Genomic DNA, 22,745 nt, shown 5'->3' on the forward strand with positions numbered 1-22,745 from the left:
TGGAAATTGAAAAATAAATCTTGCTTGGAATTGGGTCTTGGGATTAGATTAAGATTATGCCCAAAATACTTACGTAAATTTTAAAACAAAATGGCGTGAAATAGATAATCCTTTCAAGAAAATATGAATTTCCGATAATGCTTCAGTGTAGTGTTATTGTTAATCCGTAATGACCTTTTCATAGTGACCGCTAAACTAACAAACAGTAATTTTTCATCTATCAATCCTATTTGTGTACAAAAATAAAATTGTTTCCGGCAATATGTTTTCGAAAAATTTAACTACTAAAGATTCATTCTTGGAGCAAATGAAAGCGGCAAGAGAAGAGCGTGCTTTCGAAAAAAAGCGAGAACAGTCAGCAACCAAAATACAAGCAATTGTTCGAGGCTGGCTTGCGAGACAGCGCTTTATAAAACTTATTTTGTACGTAAATATAATTAATTTGTTAATATATCTTTATCCCTTGTTAATAACTACATGATTAATTGCAGGGTACAGTTGTCATTATTACTATTAAGTATTTGTAGCTTGTTAAAAATAAAATAGAATTATATATGTAAACAGATGCTACTATTTATTGTAATTGTGCATAGTTGGACATTTGTTATTTTCTTAAATCTTAAATTACACATGAATATTTTAAAATTTGTGTTTTTCAGAGATGGATTTGATCACCTAGTACCTGAGGCAAGCCATGGATCTCAAGATGAAGGACAACAGATAGATTTTGTACAAGCCTTAGATGTATATAAAGCAACTTGCCGCTTGTTTCTTGTATTTAATTCACAAAGGGACCGGAAAAGATTTGAGAGACTCTGCAAGTATATAGTCCAGAGCCTGCATTCAGAGTCTGTGAAAATATCTTATGTAGGAGTGTTTCTGAATAAAGAATATAGGTAAAAACAAAATACGTGATTTTATATGTAAGCTATAACAAATTATTGTTATAACTCAAAAATGCAATGTAACTAGTAGGAATGTTTGTATTTTCCATGTTCTTGGCATTTAAAACTTGCAAGATAGTTCCATTTATTGTATACATTTCTTCTAACACTTTACAATTCTGTGCTTTGTTGTTTCTGTTCTATATGTAATATGCAGAACTCTCTTCGTTTTAAAAATTTACATAAGTAATCATAAAAGTTAGACTACTTTTCTAAAGAAATAATATACCTGCTAACAATACAACATGTATAGAAGATTTGTAATCTTGTACATAAAAAACACTGGTTTATTTATACAGGGCCAGAGTGCCTTTAGGAGGAAATATAGATTATTACTTGTATGACACTCAATAGAATTTTATCTAATTTTCAATGCAAAATGCTTTAACCTATGTGTTCCTGCTCACTATAGTTGGTGGTTTTCCTTAAGATATGATAAAAGGCTGGTTTTATAATACTTTATATTTTGTATTGTTATTTAAACATATATAAGTAATACAATATTAGCTCAGCATAACAAGTGCTTAGTCCCATCTTAGTAGTGTGCTTATATGTACCCATAGGATGATACATGAACTTAATTAATATACAAACACTTTCATTCTATATTCAAAATCCAAGCATAAATGATTGTTTAAATTTTTCAGCTTATCCTGGATATCACATATAAAGGATCTCCTACATAAATGTTGCCAGTATCTAGAGCAACTAAAGCCAGAGTCCCCACTGGATATGCAGAGTATACTCATACATTTACACACACTGTTGGCGTTTACAGCTACAAATACATGGGCTTTGACTCGCCTTAAAAACTTTGATAAGTTGAGAGGAGGAATGACACAGCTGTGTGCTAATGTGATGGGCTCACTGTTTCATAAGGGTTATTATTTGACTTTGAAAGTGAGTATTTCAAATATATAATATACAATACATATTTCAATTTTGTCTGTAGTCTATGCTACGACATGCTGATGAGGCTAATTAGTTACTTGTTTTAATAAAACAATCAAATGGGAATTATTAAAATTTTGAAATGATAATAACATCAAAAAGGCCCTGAATAATTTTTTTTAATGTTAACTCCATTTCTGAAAGTTTGTACCTTTGACCCCCATTTCAAAGGGGGTAAAATGTCTAAAAAATATAAAATTCTTATTTTGTTTTCAATCACTTTGATTTTATAATTTAGTTTACTTTATATTTTCCTATATGATAAATTTCTTTCAGTCTCTTCTGCTTCGAGGTTTGTGTCGCGAAAAAGTGAGTCTGAAGAACATAGCGTTGTCTGCAATTGTCGCCCTCGCTCTGCGCCCTCTTATCTCAGCCCAGTTTTCTGAGAAGCTCCTCACTATGTTTATAATACAGATATTATCTGTTCCTACATTGGTGTTCCACATGCAGCAAATATCGCCTGAGGTATGCCTACATATAATATATTTTTATTTTTACATTGAACAAATTTTATGAATTATTTTAAGTACTTCAAAATGTAATGTATCTATCCAAGTATGTGGCAAATAAATTGCTCCATTGCATATTAAAATTGTGAATTTAATTAGTATACCCCAAAACAAGTGTATGATGATGAGTTAACATTAATTACAAGTGATTAGACAATGATTGTAAATTTTGATATTAACATCTATGTAATATTGCTTTTTTTTTCTATTCACATTTTTATTGTATCTATTTTTTTTTCTGAGCCTCTTCTAATGAAACTAAGATATAGGTTTGCTTAAAAGAGGTTTTCGTCAAATATCATTTTATTACATTATTTAAATAATATATTGATTTTAAGTACTTATTACATTATTTTAATGTCTTCAACTTGTTTCGAGTACTCGATCGAACTTATGGTCAACAAAAGCTTGTTGTCATTCAGAAACTAAACTTACCAAGATTTTTTTTAAATGGCTTTAATTTGTTCCAATTAGGCACAGGGTACTTCGCCAGTGTCGTGTAGATGGAGAAGGCACGAAGGAGATTTATTTTACGAAGAATTGTGATTCCCGTATATCAAAATCTAACACATATTAACGTATGGCACTTGCCGCCATATTATTAATCTGGGTCATCATCAACTCGGTGAAATTTGATGATGTAGTACGAAAAAATCTTACATATATATATATATATATATATATAGCATTGCATTTAGTTTAATGAAATTGTATGTATTTCCAGTCAATATCGACGTTCCGTACGCACGCACTATTCGACAAGTCCATAGAGTTTCTGAGCGCAGATCAAAATATGAGAATTGTGTTCAATACATTGGAAGGCAACTACGCGTTGTGTCTTTTGGGAAATCTCATACAAATGGCTCATATTGAACGGGATCACGCGCTTAACGAGACTTTTTATCCTACCTTTGTGGTAAGTGTTTTATTAAGCAGGGGTCTGCAGGCTGCGATTATAACAGTCAGCGTTGGGAAGCCCAATTTTTTTTTGGGCTGAATTTGTCTTTTTAAATAAATTTTAATTTATATTTTATTTTAATTTTTGGAGTACATTGTAAATTCTATTTTAAAAGAGTAAGTGTGGAGTTTCTTGCCCATTCTTCTCGACATGAAACCTTTTAGAAGGGCCATCTAGAATCATCTTTATATTATATTTAACATTCAAAAGTGCCATTTTAGGTGGTCTAATTGGAATCAATGATTTGATTATATTATAATAGACATATATTACACAAAAATTATTGAGTGTACCAAAAAAAGTATTTTTAAGTAATTTTTTCCTCAAAAATATCTGTACGCAGTTTTATTATGTGCGACTGAAATTTCTTATAAATAAATATAAAATATCCATCTAGTATCTTGCCTCAAAAACTATCCAGCCATCTATTGTTGTATTTATAATATTTCGAATCGATACAATTTACTTGTTTTATTCTTACCAAGATGATACAATTTATTTACAGCACTCTCAATTCTTGAAAAATAAATTATTTTCAGCTTGTTTCGACCCGATTCCTTGACAGTTGCCAGCAATATGTGGTGTGTAAGAAGGGCAATTTAAGCAACTGGCACCCAGTGTTGGGGTGGTTTTCACAAAGCTTCGACGCCTACCTGCCACCAACTATGGGGAACTTACGGATGCAATTATCTTTATTATGGGGTGCGCCGTTATTGAAGAAATTATTAGCGGTCCCCTTGAAGGAGATGATTGATGGCGGTGTGGGAGAAGAAGGAGCGGGACCCTCACAGCAATCGTCGCCGTTGCAGAGTAACCCAGCTGCCTTTATACGGAGAGCAATCGAAGCTAGGACTAATAGGTATGTACTGACAACACTCAGGTAATATTATATTAATATTATAATATTATATTAATATTATAATATTATATTAATATTATAATATTATAATATTATATTAATATTATAATATTATATTAATATTATAATATTATATTATACAATGCAATTGGACGCTGATGATGTCCAAAAAGAAGCGTTCGAGACCTGGGTTTGTAGACGTGGGATTAAAACTTTTTTGACAGATGACAGACAACCGTGCTGGCGGAATGCAGAGATACAAAGAAGTACTTGTGATAGTTAAGAAAAAAACTTGAATATTTTGAATATGTCTAACGTAATACTATTTTTTTAATATAAATTAATCATACAAAGGGGTAGGTAGTAGGAGACCTGGGTGTAGATGCGAGAATCCTATCCAATGATTTAGTCAAAGCACTGAAATCGATTTTTTTTTAATTATGTTGGCCTTCAAAGCTATAAAGAACCAAAAAAGAATTTGTGCCCGTTTGGGCAACAATTGTGTTAATTTTTGTGGAAATTTCTTTAAAAATTAAAACAATATTTTTACAAAATTCACGCAATTTGAAATGACACATGTGTACTTCAATGAAATACAGTAATGGATAAATAAAATTACGTTAAAGGGTATTGTCACGTTGACCAAAGACAATGTAAAGAGGAATAAAGTTAAGTAAACACATAAAAAGGTTTTATATTTCAGGGGCAACTCAAATAAAAACTACAGAAAACTTGGATCTCCGGATTGTACAAAGGTTGCGCTTATTTGCTCGATGTACCACACTGCGTTACAGACTATGACACAGGTCAAGCTTGATATTTTAACAGGTGAGAGGATTTTGGCATTGGAATAAGGAGATGTACTCAGCTTCATATTCCCCAGCATCGGACGTCATTTCGTAGGTGTTTTAAATATTCCGTGATGGAATGGGTATAATCAAATTGCTAAAAAAATCTTCAACAATAATCAAATTTTAAGTAAAAAATACATCTACTTAACAAAAACCTCAAAATCTAGATTTTGTATTCCAAGTATTACGTAAGGACTATAAGAGAGTTAGAGTGAATATAGTAGACTAACATTGGGACGGCTAATGACGACGTGTATCTCGCTCGTATGTATACAGATTAATATTAAGTTTCTCATGTAAATAAAATACATATTTGTAATGAGAAATAAAGTTTTTAAACGTTACTGTAGGTTGGATAATAATTGTTGTTAATTATATTAAAATGAGAATTTAATTATCTTAAAATTATAACCGATTGGAACATGTTATCGCTAAATTGATTGATATACGCAGAGAAGAAACGCACGGTTTCTTAAGAAAGTTTCTTCCGCGCATCACCACTATGTGGAAAACTCACCGGAGTGTTTCCGAACAACAACTTACGGTCAAGAAAAGAGCGTACTAAAAGTCTTAAAAGGCCGGCAACGCACTTGCGAGCCATCTGTCAATGTGAGTGTCCATTGGCGGTATCACATCATGTGAGCCTCCTCAACCACCCTCGAAATTTAAAGAAAAACACTTTTTAACGGATTATAGTTATGTATTGTTGTATTTAAACTTATAATTATTTGTACATAATTTTAAATTTAAACCGACGTTTCGCGTGCTTTACAGCGTGCGTGGTCACGGTGACTGAAGACAAAGGTGTTAAATGTCAAAAAGTATTACAGCTGCAGAAAATGTTGTGTTATCTGTATTTATTTCCCCGGAGTTGGTATCGACTAAAAGATGTAGGGTTTTTGCAGAAATTGCTCACGGTGTCCTCCATTTTCGCGGATTGTTTATTTTGAGATTTTAATTTGGATATTATTGGATCCCAGGTGTTTGATAATTTTAGGCCGTCCTCTCTATTGAAATTGGCGTGTTTTTTGATTTCAATGGCTTCGCGTACCAATCTTGGGAAGAATCTTTTTTCTTTCGCAAGTACTTTCGGTTGGTCAAAGCGTATGTAGTGATTAGGCCTATCTAGTGTGTGTTCACAGACTGCTGATTTTGTGTGTCGTCTATGTCTTATGTCCGCGATGTGTTCCTTGAGTCTGCTGGACATATTGCGTTTAGTTTGCCCTATGTAAGACAGGCCACAGTCGCAATCCAGTTTTGTATATACCTGCATCTTGCAATGGGGTGTTACTTTTGATTGGTCTTAGGAATTGCTGGATCTTCTTGTGCGGCTTGAAAATTGTATTAATGGAAGCTCGTTTTAGGACCCGGCTAATTCTATCTGTAACTCCCTTCACATATGGCAGGTAAGCTAGCTGGCGAGGAACTGTTTGTGTCTTGTTTTTGTTTCTGTGATGCAGCCGGGGGATGTGCAACTTGTTTCGGTGTAGCACCTGTTTGACATGCTGTAGTTCCTCCTTGAGGTGGGCCGCATCACAAAGACGTTGGGCTCTCTGAAACAAACATTTACCGACAGAGAGCAGTTGTGACGGGTGGTGGTGGGATTCACCATTGAGGTACCTATCACCGTGACCACGCACGCTGTAAAGCACGCGAAACGTCGGTTTAAATTTAAAATTATGTACAAATAATTATAAGTTTAAATACAACAATACATAACTATAATCCGTTAAAAAGTGTTTTTCTTTAAATGTGTAAAAGTTATGTTAATAAAAGACAATACTACACCCTCGAAATGTTGCCCTCAATCTCAAAATGCCCTCAGCGTTGGGAATGGACCTCAAGATCCTTGGCAGCTCAGATCGAACTGTTTTTTATTTCAAGTTCCGCCGTCCCAGCCCTCCATTATTTGTGACATCTAACAATAGATATTTTTAGGGCTCTGCAATCAAGACGAGATTCTATATTCTTTATGGCAATTCCTGTGCACTTTGGGACCAAACAGCGGGTTGAAAGCTTTTTTAGACCTTCTCGCTGTCAACACTAAGTCATCTGCGCCGGAGTTTCAAATGCTAATACTATTCGCAGATTGTATGACACATTATGTTACGTAAGTTAAATTTTCGTATAAACTACTGTTTTTACTAAATTATGTAAAATGCCTAAACTTTTGTTAGTCAACGATATTTACCTTGTCAATAAATCTTGTGTGAAAATCTATGTCAGAAAATACCGTGCCGTAAAGGCCGGCAACGCACTTGCGTGCCTACTGGCAATGTGAGTGTCCATTGGCGGCGGTATCACTTAGCCCTTGCCTCCTGTTACATAAGAAAAATACCCGATTTAAATATAACACGTTACCGGGATATGAATTTCAGGCAATTTTTAGACAAACTTACACATTAGAAATTTATCGTACGTACTTGCAAGTATCTATCTACTTGAAAGTATTATAGTCAGAACTGGTAACCCTCACTTTTTAAAAGTCGGATATGCTAAATAAGAGCCGACTACGATTTTCGTATTCCTTAGTCTATGAATATCAGGCCAAAAAGCGAAGTATGTCTGGAAATGATCACCTTTAAAGAAACCAATTGAATTTGGTATTAGGAAAACAATTATGAGAGTCAATGAATAATACTAATTTGGATTTTAATATTCTTGTATGGTTTTTAGAATACTTGACGATATGGAAATGTATGAGAAGCAAGAACCATTCAAATTGCAGGATTTCGTCAATATGTCGTCCTTCTTGAATATGTTCATTTATAAATCTATAATAGGACAATTATTTGGTAAGTAAAATCGATATATTTACGAGAAAAAAATGTTTAACTATTTTTAAATCTCATATAGTGTATATAGAGAATAAAACTGTTATGAATATTATAAATATGTTAATAAATATTTCATAATTGGTTGAAAATTTTGCCTAGATTAAAAAAATAATAATTTAACTTTTTTAAATTTAACTTTTACAGTTACAAACATTTCATGATAAAATACTTTAAGGTACACAATTTAATAATTAATCTACTCAATTTCCAGATCTAAGAACTATCCAAAGCAATGACGTGTTCCGTTCAGTGCACACGTTGCTACTGGTGTTGTATCGCCGTGACTGTCGACGTGCGTATACGCCGCCGTCCCATTGGCTAGTGCGGGATATACGCGACTCGCACTTTATGGCCGATCTTGAGAAGGGGAAGAAACCTCAACAGGTAAGATTTTTTACTCCAGAAAAGAGACAACAGAGAAGAGAAATATAGTAAAAAAAAATTATTAATACAGGTACTGGTTCAAAAGACGCCGCACATGATCGCACACGGTGAACGAGTAAGGTTGTTCAGACGGGCAGTGGCGGATGAAAAGGTATATAAGAATTCAAAAAACCATTTAAACATATCTCAAGATAATATGCTAATTATTTATTTCAATAAATATTTTTAGGTGGTACTAGGCCTAACTGAACGTGCGTGTGGGGGTCGGTCCACATTAGTGACGGTTCGTCGTAATAGATTAGTAGAAGATGGCTATAGACAACTTGCGGCGTTGCCAAGTAGAGCCTTACGCGGTGTGGTTAGAGTCCGATTTATTAACGAACAGGGCCTGGATGAGGCTGGAATTGACCAAGATGGAGTGTTTAAAGGTTAGTGCGATTGCTTTCCAGATGATTAATATGAATGTATGATGAGAATATTATTAGGGAATTAAATTTAAAAATAAAAATTAAAAATCAATATATGTCAGACACGGAGGCTAGATGCAACTGCATTTTTGAAAAAAAAAAAAAGTGAAATGTAGATTTTCTTGACTTAATAAAATAAATAAATTAATTAATGTCTTATGACCCACAAACGACTGAAGGCGATCACATTGAGCCTCTGTCTCGTTCGAAAAAGAAATATAAAATGAAATTTGATTCAGAATGTTTTCAGTCTATCGTTATCATGACTTCATTTTTGCCTACGAGAGATTATTAACTAGAACTGTGTTTTTTATATTATATATAACATTTAAAAACAAAATAAGACAGCTATATAGCAAATAAATAGAGGTATATTTATTTACTGCAATCCGTTATAAATTTAATTCCGATTTTTTATGCTGTCATTTATACAGTTGATACTATCGATTTTGACCTCTTTAAATATTTAGGTTGAATATTTTGAACTGGCTTCGGGTTCATTTGTTTTTCATTTTTATAATTATTTAAAAAACAAAACTTACAATTCACTTAACCGGAGTTTGGCATTGTATGATGATTCATAATTGAACAAAGCTATCTATAATTATATATCTTATATCTTTTTATTTTTATATTTAATATCTATTACTAGACACATTTATAGGCTTCATTTGTGCAAATTTTCAGAATTTCTGGAAGAAACAATAAAACGAGTTTTCGACCCCTCACTAAACTTATTCCGGGTTACGAGCGAGGAACGACTTTATCCATCTCCGACTTCATGTCTTCAAGATAACCATTTGCAGTTATTTGAATTTATTGGACGAATGTTAGGAAAGGCAGTGTACGAGGTAAATAATTTTGGACAATTTAGATCATTTGTTCTATATTTCGGCTCGAAGGACCATTGGAATATATACATTATTAAACTGTTAAAAATTACCAAAAAACAAAGGTTATTCTAACACGACGACTGGCTTAATGAACTGTTGTAGTACCCAGAGTTTTTGGGCTTGATACTAGGCAAATAATTGATTGTTGTTTAGGTTAAACAATGCATTGACCTATTTGACAGTATAAAAACATAGTGTTCTTGAGAATAATCTATATAAAAGATGACTTTAATAAATTTTGATTTTCATATATCAGTCTTATTTACACAGACTTTTTGGTTTTTTGCTAGAAATTAGTGAATTCGACGATGACGTTACCATGCTTGTATGTAATATGTCTTTGCTTTTCTAAATGTATTGCAGATAAATTTCTGTTTGTGATTCGAAATCAAAATATATTTGTATTTATGCAATGTAGCACGTGAAAAATGATTTTTGCTTTACGTGTTTACAAGCATGTTACGTCATAGAAACTGGTGCAACGTTATTAGCAGATTCTTAAAATTATTAATATTTCATTTGAATTAAAGTCGATACTTTATATATTAGTTCTGTTAAGTCACTCAATAAATATCCTGATATTTTTTTTTATCTTTTTAGCCTATTACAAATTTCTTAATATAGCATTTGTAATTGCTTTTCAGGGAATAGTGGTAGACGTACCATTCGCATCGTTCTTCCTTAGCCAAGTGCTGGGACAAACACAACAGGCGTTATACAGCTGGATTGATGAGTTACCATCGCTAGACCGAGATTTGTATCGGAGTCTGACTTACATCAAGCACTTCCAGGTTGAAACATTTATTTTTCTTGCACTTTATCGGATTAAAACGAGTTTAATTTTTAATAGTACTTACGATAAATTTACTGACAGACACACAGCGTTAAAATTAATAAAATATATAAATTTATATTATGTGTGCGGACAAAAAGGAAAGTTTACTGTTCCTTCTTCTCTATCATCCTTTAAATATCTACTGTATACCTGTCCACATCTTATCCCTTAATTTCGTACTGAACGATGTGAGAGTGATATAAAATTATCGTGATTCATGTGTTCTTTTTAGTTTAGTTTTTTGTTCTTTTTCTTAGTTTTGTCTAAATAACTTTGTTTATGCACTTCTTGCTTACCTTTTTTTCAAAATGCCTTTAAGAGATCGCTCGGAAGCGATAAGGACGCCAATTGTCCTCCTTTACATTTAATTATGTCAATTGTATTATGATTCTGCAATGAACTGTAAATTAACACTGTCTGAACACTGACTGGCCCGAAGCCCTCAGTGGCTTAGTTCGAGAATTGTAATAATAATAATAATAATAATTTATGCAAGAATATGGTACAATCGTTGGTTCTCATATTCTGACACACAATGGCGCGCAAATTTGTTCCTACATGAATTTTACATTATTAGTCATATGAATTGTTCAATTTATGTTTACTCCATACGACTGGAATCGTTAGCGCGTCAGGGTCATGACAGTTCTAAGCGCAAATTGTGGCTACAAATAAAAAAATATATTAAAAGAACCCGACGCATGGATGCCTAATAAAGGCGTCCATGCGTCGGGGTGTCTCTCCCTAAAATATGGCGAGGGCGCCGATGGCTGGCCATGCGTGTGAGTTTATTTCCAATTCTTCTCTCACGTTCTACTTCCTTGATTTGAGAACTTGCTTTAAATGTATAATTAGTATTTAAATACATTAAATTTATTATTTTTGTCATTCAAAAGTGTACATCATGTTACCAACATGAATAAATGATTTTTAAATTTGAATCTGTAGGGTGACATATCCAGTTTGGAACTGACCTTCTCAGTGGACGAGGAACGTCTGGGTGAAATTGTGACTCACGAATTGGTTCCCGGCGGCAAAGCTATACCAGTTACAAATGAAAATAAGTAAGTAAAACCAATACTAAAAAGGCAAAAATTAAAGTTTAATATTTAACTATTCGGATGTTATTATAGTTTAGTAGTAAGAAACTCGGAAGCAAAATTAACCATTTAGGACTGTGATAGTTATTGAATGACACACATTTGAATTATGATCGATTTAGCTAAATTTTGTCTCGACAATTGTATTTAATATATTGATGAACGCCGCCTGTGAGCAGGAATTGGCCCATGCGTCCTTCTTTGTGTCCATAAAAAATAGTGATAACACAATAATATTCAATTTTCTTCATAAAAGTATGCGTGCATTTCATCAATATTTTATTGACGACACGTGAAACTATCGTCCGTAAACCGAATTTATAGACAACTATTTTCTATGTAAACAACGGTGTTTGATTGATTAAATGAAGAATTATAACTCGTATATATAATAGAAATCGTCCAATTCATAAAACTGGCTCACGTGTTGCCCAAGGCCGTCAACGTACTCGCGAGCTCTCCGAGGTTGACGTCAGATGAACCTCCTGCCCGCTTGCCCCCTGTTCTATAAATATAAACTTCTCTGTAAAAGTGATTTGTACGTACGTACGTGTACGTAATCGTACGTAAAAGTATCTCAATGTATGCCGATTTATTATACTTTGCAGTGAGTATTAAGATGCATAATATAGTGTTTACTTTTTAGAATAAACTACATTCACCTAATGGCACATTTTCGGATGCACACTCAAATCAAGGACCAGACCAACGCCTTTATTAAGGGGTTTAGAGCTATCATTAATCCGGAATGGTTATCGCTGTTTTCAACACCGGAGGTTAGACTGAATTATTACGAAACTAAATAAGACTAAATTTATTATGAAATCGAGTTATAGATGTGTAGAACATCTCGGCTATTTGATATTAACTTTGTGTTTTTCCTTTAGGAATAATAAATAATAACTTGTAAAAACCAAGTCTCACAAATCAGATCTACAAAGAAAATGTGTAATTTTATTGTAAATTTAATTTATTCAGACTTTAACAAACTTCTTACATTGGTCGTATCAATACATATATTAATAATAGATAAGCTTTGGTTTTTTCCTTGTAACATTTATCCATCTTTACTATACACACTTAAAATTCTATACAGAAATAATGTATCTTATAGCCTCTTACAATTGGCTTGATACCTTTCTATCTTCAACATTTTTCTCCAAATCTTCTTTACTGACTTCTTTAAAGTCGTATGTACTGACCTTCTCAATACAATTTGTGTGTTTTAAATAAATAGAGTGACTTGTCCATCGTATGATAACAATGTATCTCTCAAATAATACATTATATATTTAATATGATTGTTTTTTGGGATTATCTTGTAATATTTTCTTGAGAAATCGTAATAAAGGGTGAGTGTTGCCAGCTCTGGCTGACAAAGATATCGATTAAAAATGCTACAGCTCAATATAACTTCTAAGACTGTATGGACCCACTCAGTATAGATCTGAGTTGGGGCTATTTTTGGTTAAACCAACTGTTTTTTTGTTTATTTGCTTTAGCAAAACAATATTTATCAATGTCAATAGCTACAACGGCTCATAAGTGGTGACAACGTACCCCTGGACCTGAGAGATCTCCGTCGTCACACGCAATACTACGGCGGATTTCATGACTCACATCGCGTTGTCTGCTGGCTTTGGGATGTTCTGCAACGGGACTTTAGTGAACATGAAAGGGCACAGTTTCTTAAGGTGAGGGTATATTATAGTTTTAGTGGGTTTTAGACCTAGTCTAACACAACGGGGATCCCACGCATATGATAAGCGATTCATATACATTACCACATTTTCTGTCATTAAATTAACAGTTTTTTGATAAAAAAAGACATAACAAATATTATAATTCTAATTTTAACGGGATAAAACTGACCTGTAGCGAATTATTTGTTAAATGCGTGAAACGTCTTAAGAGGAAGGTTGAACCGAGAGCTGCGGGAGGTTTTTTAACCTCCTTCAATGGTGCGACGTCAAGCTCATACACCGTAACAAGCGGTTATTTTCTTGTGTATTTTGTAATTTATATGACAGCACTTGTTTTTAGTTTTAGCAGATTATTATTAAAATAAGCACTAATCTGTTATACCAGTAAGGTCACTTTGAACAAGAATAGTATCACAGACAGAGTTAAATACTTTGTAAATTTTTAAAACATCAGCGAAAAGAGACGTTTTACAGTGCGTCATATTATGATTCCTAACTTCGTTGACAAATATTGAAAAGAGAGACGGTCCCAAATGGGATCCTTGGGGAACACCAGATCGGGCAATGTAGGGATTAGACTGGTTATTACAGTATAGTCCTCGGTGAAGATGATTTAGGTGAATTATTACGTCAGGACTCGCGTCTTCTTAATATACAGGGCGTCCCACGGCGATGCCACACGGAGGGAAAGTACCTTTAATATTAATGATAGGATATTTTACTGAAAGAATTTTAGTGAAGGCAAGACTCTAAGTTAACGAATAATACAGAAAAATCCACAAAAATCTGAAGTGTAAAGAAACAACAATTTCGAAGCTCTTCAAGTCTACTCTCGCTAATCCAAGAACTTAAACTGTACCAGTGCTAACTTATGAAAGTGCCGAAGACCCGGAGTGCAAATAAATAGTGGATGGTGAAAATTATCTCGTTTTTTGAGAAACATAACCTCACACCTGAATGAATCTGCAACTTCCCTTGTCATAGAATAAAGAATTGTAGTACAGCGCCATCTATTTGAAAAGAAACGCACTACCTTCGACTAGACTTGTTCGCTACAGAGCGTACAACAGATCAAATAATACTACCCAGTCCTACTAGAGGGCGCCACGAGTATCAAAACAAAAATAGTCACCATGGAGGAAATTATGAAAGCTTTAGAAAATATCCAAAAAGAACTGAACGCACAAAAAATTGAAATTCAGAAAAATGGTGAAAGGGTGACAGAACAAATAACACATAACATAACCAACAAACTAGAAGAAAAATTTACAATTCTGGAAGGAAAACACCAGATCTTGAATGAAAAAGTTGAACAACAAGAAAAAAGAATTCAATTTATGGAAAAACAAGCAAGACAAAGAAATATAATTTTCTTCGGTATTGAAGAGGACGAGACGTCGTACCATAGCTTGGAGAACAATATATTGCACTTTATAAATGAAAAACTGTCCTTAAAACTGAATTGCCGAGATATTCAGGAAACAAAGAGACTGGGAAAGAAAGGTGATAAACCCCGGCCAATAAAGGTGACTTTTTCTACCCTTGGTTTAAAGGTCAGTATTCTCAAGCAAAAAAGATTATTGAAAGATACCCAATACTATTTGAACGAAGACTACCCTAAATACATATTGGAAAAAAGGAAAGAATTACAAGAAGAAGCGAATAAAGAGCGCGAGAAAGGAAATAAAGTCACAATAAAATACGATAAACTCATTGTACTAAAATCAAACAACAAAAGATCACTGGCGAATTCACCGGAGTCAGATCCCAAGTCTCAAGGACTAGTTGGTAACAACACGAGAGCCACCAAGAAAAACAAAATAAACCAATCCAACCCATCTTTACCTCGATCAAACAGTGTCTCAGAAGGAATTCTAAAACCAAGCATACTAAGCTACCTAGCGAAAAATAACGCCAATAAACAAATCAACGACAAAACAGCCAGTAGCTTACACTCATAGCAATTAACAATCCCCTCCCTCAAAGATACAACATCTAATAAATTTCAACTAAACGACGAAAACCATCTTCCAACCCGGCTGGTCACCGTGGAAGATCAAGACCAAAACCCTCTAAAGAAAAAACTTCAACATTCTTCAACGAAAGAAACTAAATCCCTAGAAATACTTAACTCAACTAAAAAGAAGAAAGACCAGCTCTACATATTATCTTACAACGTCAGAACTTTATCTACCTACGAACGCCTAATTGAACTTAGCGAAGCAATCACTAGAGTCAAATACGACATAATTGGATTGTGTGAAATAAGAAGGGCGGGTACCCGGATAGAAGAATACAATAATTTCGTACTATGTCACACAGGACACACACCTGGCAAATATGGAGTCGGTTTCATAATAAATAAAACACGTAAGAACTGGATTGAAAGCTTCTTGGGCATAAACGAGAGAGTAGCATTATTAAACTTAAACATACAAGGAATGTCCATGTCGATTATACAAATATACGCACCGACTGAAACTGCGAGTGAAGAAGAGATTAACACCTTCTACTCGAATATTAATAGAGCCCTAGACCAAGCTCATAAAAAGTATATAATAATGGGCGACTTTAACGCGAAAATAGGACAACCGCGAAAAGAAGAACACCTAATAATGAAACCAAACGGGTATGGGGAAAGAAACCAGAGAGGTCAGAGGCTAATTGATTTTGCCCTTGAACACAACCTTGCCATCTTAAATACTTTCTTTCACAAAAAACCAAACCAAAGATGGACCTGGCGATCACCAAATGGTAAATACAAAAATGAAATAGATTACATTTTGTCAAATCAACCAAATATCCTTCAAAACATAGAAGTTTTAAATCTGAACTACCCGTCAGACCACAGGGCAATCAGAGCAACAATGTCTCTCACAAAGCAAAAGAAAAAACGCACAACGTACAGAAGTAACCGACTTTCATCACTGAAAACTGAAGAAGAAATGAGATCTTACAAACAAAACATAGCATCTCAGTTACAGGATATAAATAAATGCCAAGAAAATACACCAGTACAGTATTTCTATGACACATTAACTAAGGCTATAACCCAGAGTTTACAGGACGCTCGAACATCCAACGAAGTACCAAAAAGTAAACATAAAGTTCTAAAAGAGCGTACTCTAGCACTTATCAAGAGAAGACAAGAGTTACAACATGCTAAGATAAAAACTCGAGCCTCAAGAAACGAACTATCAGCTCTATACAAACTAATAAGTAAATACATCAAACATGATTACAAAAACTACAGATCGAAAACTATAAAAAACCACTTGGAAAAAGCAGGAAGCTCAAAAAAGGCCCTTAAAGAATTAAGAACAAATAAATATTGGATAGAAGGCTTAAACAGCAAAGACAAAATTGTAAATAATCGCAAAGAAATTATAGATGTAGCAACCCACTTCTATAAAACCCTATATAAAGCCCAAGGAAACGAGCAAACTAGCTATAGAAATGCAAATGACACTTACTCTACAAATAAGAGCGGAAACATAACACCAATAACTGAAAGAGAAGTCACGCAAGAAATAAAAAGGCTAAAGCTCGACAAAAGCCCTGGACCAGACGGCATTACAAATGAAGCCATAAAGGTTGCCTGGCCGCTACTGACTCCCCCACTAACATATTTATTTAACCTTGTATTAAAAACTGCCGAAATACCGTCGCAGTGGACGGAGTCGGAAATTATCTTAATTTACAAAAAAGGGGACTCAAAAGATATCACAAACTACAGGCCTATTAGCTTAGTCTCATGTATTTATAAACTGTTTTCCTGTATAATTAACAAAAGAATAAGTGTCACAATAGAAGCACAGCAACCAGTCGAACAAGCAGGCTTCCGCAAGCGCTTTTCAACAATAGATCATATACATACTCTCGAACAAATAATAGAAAAATATCAAGAGAAGCAAAGAACACTCTACATCGCATATGTCGATTATAAAAAAGCTTTCGATACTGTGTCACATTCAAGTATCTGGACCGCTCTGCAAGCTCAAAAAGTTGAACAAGAATATATAGATATAATCAGAAACATCTACAAAGGTAGTACAGCAAAAATAAAGCTGGAATCCACTGGCCCTACGTTTTCCATCGAAAGAGGCGTAAAGCAAGGCGACCCCCTGTCTCCAAAACTATTTATATCTATCTTAGAGTCAATAATAAGAAGATTCAACTGGGAAAAGACAGGACTAAACATCAATGGCAAGTATTTATCCCACCTACGCTTCGCAGATGACTTGGTTCTGATGTCAGAATCAAGCACACAATTACAAAGCATGATTGACTCACTGAACACAGCCAGTAAACAAGTAGGACTAGAAATGAATCTCTCGAAAACCATGGTCATGACAAATAGTATACAGAAAAGAATATCAGTGGAAAACGAAACTCTGAATTATACAGAAAATTACATCTACCTCGGAAAACAAATGGGCTTCAGCAGAAAACAAAACGAACTAGAAGCAGAAAGAAGAGTGCAAAACACTTGGAACAAGTACTGGTCCTTAAAAGAGATATTCAAAAGCAACATGCCAATAAATGTTAAAACAAAAGTCATGACGTCATGCCTCCTACCTTGTCTAACATACGCTTGTCAAACTTGGAAATATACATCTAAATTAAAAAGCAAAATCACTACCTGCCAACGAGGAATAGAGCGAAGTATGCTGAATATTAAAAAGATGCAAAAAATACGTCACACAAAAATTAGAGAAACCACAAAAGCGACTGATGCTCTAACCTACGCTAAGAAATTGAAATGGAAGTGGGCTGGGCACGTAGCGAGGTTAAAGGACGAGAGATGGACTAACAGGGTAACAACGTGGAAAGGTCCAATCGGCAAACGTCCCAAAGGCAGACCGCTCACAAGATGGGCAGACGAGCTGATAAAAACAGCTGGTACCTGCTGGCCGCAAATAGCTCAAGATAGAGACTCATGGAGTTATTTAGAGGAGGCCTTCACCTTCACTTGAGGAGGGGTTCATGCAAAACAAACCTAGTTATACATTTAAACTATTTTCTAAATTAATTGGAAACAAGTGTAATTAATGTCTTTACTATTATTTCTTTCTTTCTTAAAACTACACATGTAACCTGAAAAAATTGCATGAAATAAAAGGTTTATTATTATTATTATTTTACTGAAAGAAGACATCGTTTAATTTTTAATAATAAGTAGAACTGCATTCACAGATTTTTTTAAAATCGCCTTTCTCAACCGGGAATCGAACCCGCCAAATGTGAAAGTAAAATTACATGTATTTTATAATAGCGTTTGAAAGGGCTACTCATAAGCATTATTTTTTCCTTAATAACCTAGCATATTAAATGAAACTAAAAACATAAAATTTTACATTTTATTTAAAATTTTGTTCAGAGAAATTTCCTCTGACTTGCCCATGCTTCCAACAATTAACATTATCATTTCAAAGATCTACCCACTTGAGATACGAGATTTCCGTGGTATAAGATGATAATAATAAATAAAGTGTAGTAGGTACTTCTTCACAATTACCATGCAACTGGCTGATATTAGTAAAAATAAATAATTCGAAAATGGAACAGTTAAATTTTCAAGCGTCTGTTCTTTTGTTTATTGTGAGTTTCATTTTCGTTTATTAGCAATTTGTGTGTTAATTTACTTACCATGGCGTACCAAAATAATTTGGATTTAATAGAAGCATACTTTTTAAATCACAAAGACATTACATTAGCTTTGCGGTGGTACCACGAAAGATATCCCGATAGACACACACCATCTCGATTTGTGTTGAAAAGATTGGTGGATAATTTAAAAAATTTAGGACGTTTTGATCATCGCTCACAGCAACCACATCAGCAGATAATAAACGTCAGCGATGATGAACTCAACATTCTGATTTACTTTGAAGCGTACCCGAAGAGTTCAGTGAGGGATGGTGAAGAAGAAATTGGAATTTCAAAGAGTAGAATACATCGCGTGCTGAAAAAATACAAGTTTAAAAGTTATGTTGAAGGGCGATTAGTGCAAAAATTACGGCCGGGAGATGCTGAAAGACGCCTCAATTTCTGCCAACATATCGAGAGACTCATCCTTGAGGATCAAAATTTTTTGAACAACATTATTTGGTCAGACGAGTCAAACTTTAGTAACAACGGTATGTACAACCGGCGTAATAATCGCATTTGGTCCAGACAGAATCCCTTACGAATCCGCGAGACTAATGATCAAGTGCGTTTTTCTTTCAACTGTTGGTGTGGGATTGTAAGTAATAGGGTTCTCTTAATACATTTTTACGAAGGAACTCTGAATATAATCTATCTATGTATCTAGAAATACTTGAGATTTTAAGAAATGAGATTAATAATCTTCCTGATGCAGATCGACGAAATCTCATATTCCAGCAAGATGGGGCTCCGGCTCATAACAGTAAGAGAACAGCCGAGTTTCTTAGTGAACATTTTCCTTCCTGGATTTTGGACAAATTAGATATCCCACCGATAGGCCACCGAGATCCCCAGATCTAACCCCACTTGATTTTTTTATGGGGTTATGTAAAGGATTTAGTTTACAGGAACCGGTACAATAGTGTGCAGGAGTTACAAAATGAACTTAGACGTATTATTTCAAACATCCACCATGCAAAAATAAGTAAATCGACAGGGAGAGAAATTATTAAAAAAGAGTGAGAATTTGTATACAACAGAACGGATCACATTTTGAGCATTTGATAAATTATTATTTTTTTAATAAAATGTAATATTTTATGTTTTAGTTTCATTTAATATGCTAGGTTATTAAAGAAAAAAATAATGCTTATGAGTAGCCCTTTCAAACGCTATTATAAAATACATGTAATTTTACTTTCACATTTGGCGGGTTCGATTCCCGGTTGAGGTAGAAATTTTTAAAAAAATCTGTGAATGCAGTTCTACTTATTATTAAAAATTAAACGATGTCTTCTTTCAGTAAAATATCCTATCATTAATATTTAAGGTACTTTCCCTCCGTGTGGCATCGCGGTGGGACGCCCTGTATTTACAATGTGTATGTAATATAGCAATTTTAGCATAGAACTTAAAAGAGATGTTGTGTATATGGTATATTTATTTTTTAGTTTGTGACATCGTGTTCAAAGCCACCGGTCCTCGGCTTTGCACATCTTAAACCACCATTTTCTATACGATGTGTTGAAGTGGGCGATGATGAAGACACGGGTGATACTATAGGTGAGTTATATTTTTATTTAAATGGGTTCCATCACATTTTTTTTATAAATGAATATTTATTTTTGTGTCAACCAAAATTGGAACCCAGGACAGCGAGACGAATTGTATTTAATAAGTTATACATTTGTCCAAAAATATTATATGCGGCATATATGATCCGCTGTATTAATTTAATTGACTAAGTACATAGGTTATCGGACCTGTATATATTTTTCGTTGAGTGAACTGACAAAAGTTCTATTATTTGTAAGTGTTATATAGTAGTTAAATTTTGTATTTTTTCTTAAGTAATTAGGGTTTTCCTTATTAATCCCATATTTGTCTTATCGATTTAGGGTTACATGTTAGTAATTATAAGAATTAATAAAATTAATATCTTTCAGGAAGTGTAATAAGAGGCTTTTTTACGATACGCAAAAAAGATCCCTTGAATCGACTACCGACGTCCTCTACTTGCTTCAATCTGCTCAAACTACCAAACTACCAAAAACGAAGTACGCTACGAGACAAATTGCGATACGCAGTAAATAGCAACACTGGGTTTGAACTGTCATAAAGCGTTAGTGTTGCCAGTTTTACGTTAAAATTTGGGAATTTAAATTGTCTTAAAGAATAATTACTGAATCTTTTGCTCATAATTTAAACATGTTGATAAAATTATGTGCATACTCAAATGAATTGGGGGTCAAATGCGTAGGACAAAAACAGGGAAATCGAATTTCTATTACTCCTTACGAGTAAGAATAAATTGCTGTCTTATTGCAATTAACTACTAATGACCAAAAAATTAAATTATGAAGAGTTTATGTGCGCTTTTAACTTCGATGCCTTAGCGGTTAAGGAAGACGACTAAGCCGGAGGTTCTGGATTCGAATCCCGACGAATCAATATACGAGGAATAGTGACAACGATATCTGTAATTAATTTGTGTTTTATATAAGGTTGAAAGGTCTCACTTACGATCTCGTAAAGTACGTAGCTTGACTATATATCAAAAACAAAGTGTCCGCTTCAGATACTCAATCTCCAAAACCTGGATGGAATGTTTGAAACTGGAGCTGTTTCCTAAGATGATATATTTGTGATTCAAAAATAAACATGTCTAAAAGGCTTTTAGTTTCCGAGAAATTTGTGGATATATTAACAAAATTTTGTCCACGCGCTTGCCAGCCTACTCATCATCAATTCCAATAATATCACACTTGCAGGTCAAACTGACAACCCTCTTTTAAGTCGGTTAAAATAGCTATTAATATGAGTGTGATTGTTTATAACTGAAACAGAGAATGGTATATGGCGCGAAAAAGAAAAACACAGACTATTATTTGTCATTTCACTATAAAGCTGATTATTCAGCTGCAAATTGAATATCATTTATTAAAAAATGCATCAGTAATTGCACTAATTTAACTAAGAGTCTAAGGTACAGTAGAACTCCAATTATCCGAACTCCGACTATCCGAATCGCCGATTATCCGAATCACAAAAAAGACCGCAAAACAGCTTACATTGACGGAGATGTTTAAAAAACAATGATTTTTATTTCTAAACTTGTACGTAAGTACATTTTATTTATATTTAAAACATGTGAAAATTTCATGTTTCTTTCATTTACTTCAATAAAAAAATAGTGCAATATCAAAACGTAGCTTTTATTCTCTCCAATGGCAATTTTTTTTTATCCGATTATCCGAATATTTAATTATCCGAATGGGTCCCGGTCCCCATTAATTCGGATATTTGGAGTTCTACTGTACTACCTAAACATGAGTTAAAACTTTTAAAAAATGTCAAATCTATTGTTCGTCATAGACTTATGCACCTTGCACGAGGAATGTTACGTGGCCAGTATGATTGCTTGGCATACCCGGCGTGAATTGTACAAATATTTCTAACAACATAAAGTAAAGACCGATAAAAATAATTTTAGAGCTAGACACAATAGTTTTAGAAGCAAATACGAATTAGTGTCGAACTAATACTTAAATTAATGGTAACTTTTTAATACTGGCAATGTTAACGGGCGTCGATTTTAATATTGTATTTTTCTGTAACCGGAAACTTACCAATTTGTGACGGTTTTTTGCTATCGTAAGTTTAAACACGTTTTTATACTCAGTAGTAATAGTAAGTCTTTATATTTAAACAGTCCAAGTCAGGTCTAAAGTATGGGATACGTGTATATAGACAATAATTGTTTAGTGTATTTAATGTTGGGTTATTTGGAAGCAATTGCTTGTAA

The 22,745-nt window shown here is 33.9% G+C and overlaps 1 protein-coding gene across 1 annotated transcript; it reads left to right on the plus strand.

Moving 5' to 3' along the window:
* On the plus strand, window positions 1-22,177 carry LOC110996879 (ubiquitin-protein ligase E3B). Its single transcript, XM_022264755.2, has 19 exons — window positions 1-423; window positions 660-896; window positions 1,592-1,844; window positions 2,172-2,360; window positions 3,129-3,320; window positions 3,902-4,221; window positions 4,925-5,049; window positions 7,011-7,182; window positions 7,749-7,867; window positions 8,121-8,293; window positions 8,364-8,444; window positions 8,523-8,721; window positions 9,448-9,611; window positions 10,298-10,444; window positions 11,437-11,552; window positions 12,235-12,364; window positions 13,118-13,282; window positions 20,392-20,503; window positions 20,887-22,177. Exons 1-19 carry the CDS (start codon window positions 263-265, stop codon window positions 21,057-21,059), a joined length of 3,228 nt encoding a protein of 1,075 aa, XP_022120447.2. The 5' UTR covers window positions 1-262; the 3' UTR covers window positions 21,060-22,177.
* Window positions 22,178-22,745: the final 568 nt, after the last annotated feature.

The sequence above is a fragment of the Pieris rapae genome, chromosome 11, assembly GCF_905147795.1.
Source record: "Pieris rapae chromosome 11, ilPieRapa1.1, whole genome shotgun sequence".
NCBI classification, from domain to species: Eukaryota; Metazoa; Arthropoda; class Insecta; order Lepidoptera; family Pieridae; genus Pieris; species Pieris rapae.

What these genes read in the sequence shown, in the direction of transcription:
- LOC110996879 (XM_022264755.2), top strand. Translation starts at nt 263, where the DNA reads ATGTTTTCGAAAAATTTAACTACTAAAGATTCATTCTTGGAGCAAATG. An exon ending in CTTTTTATCCTACCTTTGTG is followed by an intron (nt 3,321 to 3,901) that starts GTAAGTGTTTTA and finishes AATTATTTTCAG; the next exon opens with CTTGTTTCGACCCGATTCCT. An exon ending in CTTACATCAAGCACTTCCAG is followed by an intron (nt 10,445 to 11,436) that starts GTTGAAACATTT and finishes TTGAATCTGTAG; the next exon opens with GGTGACATATCCAGTTTGGA.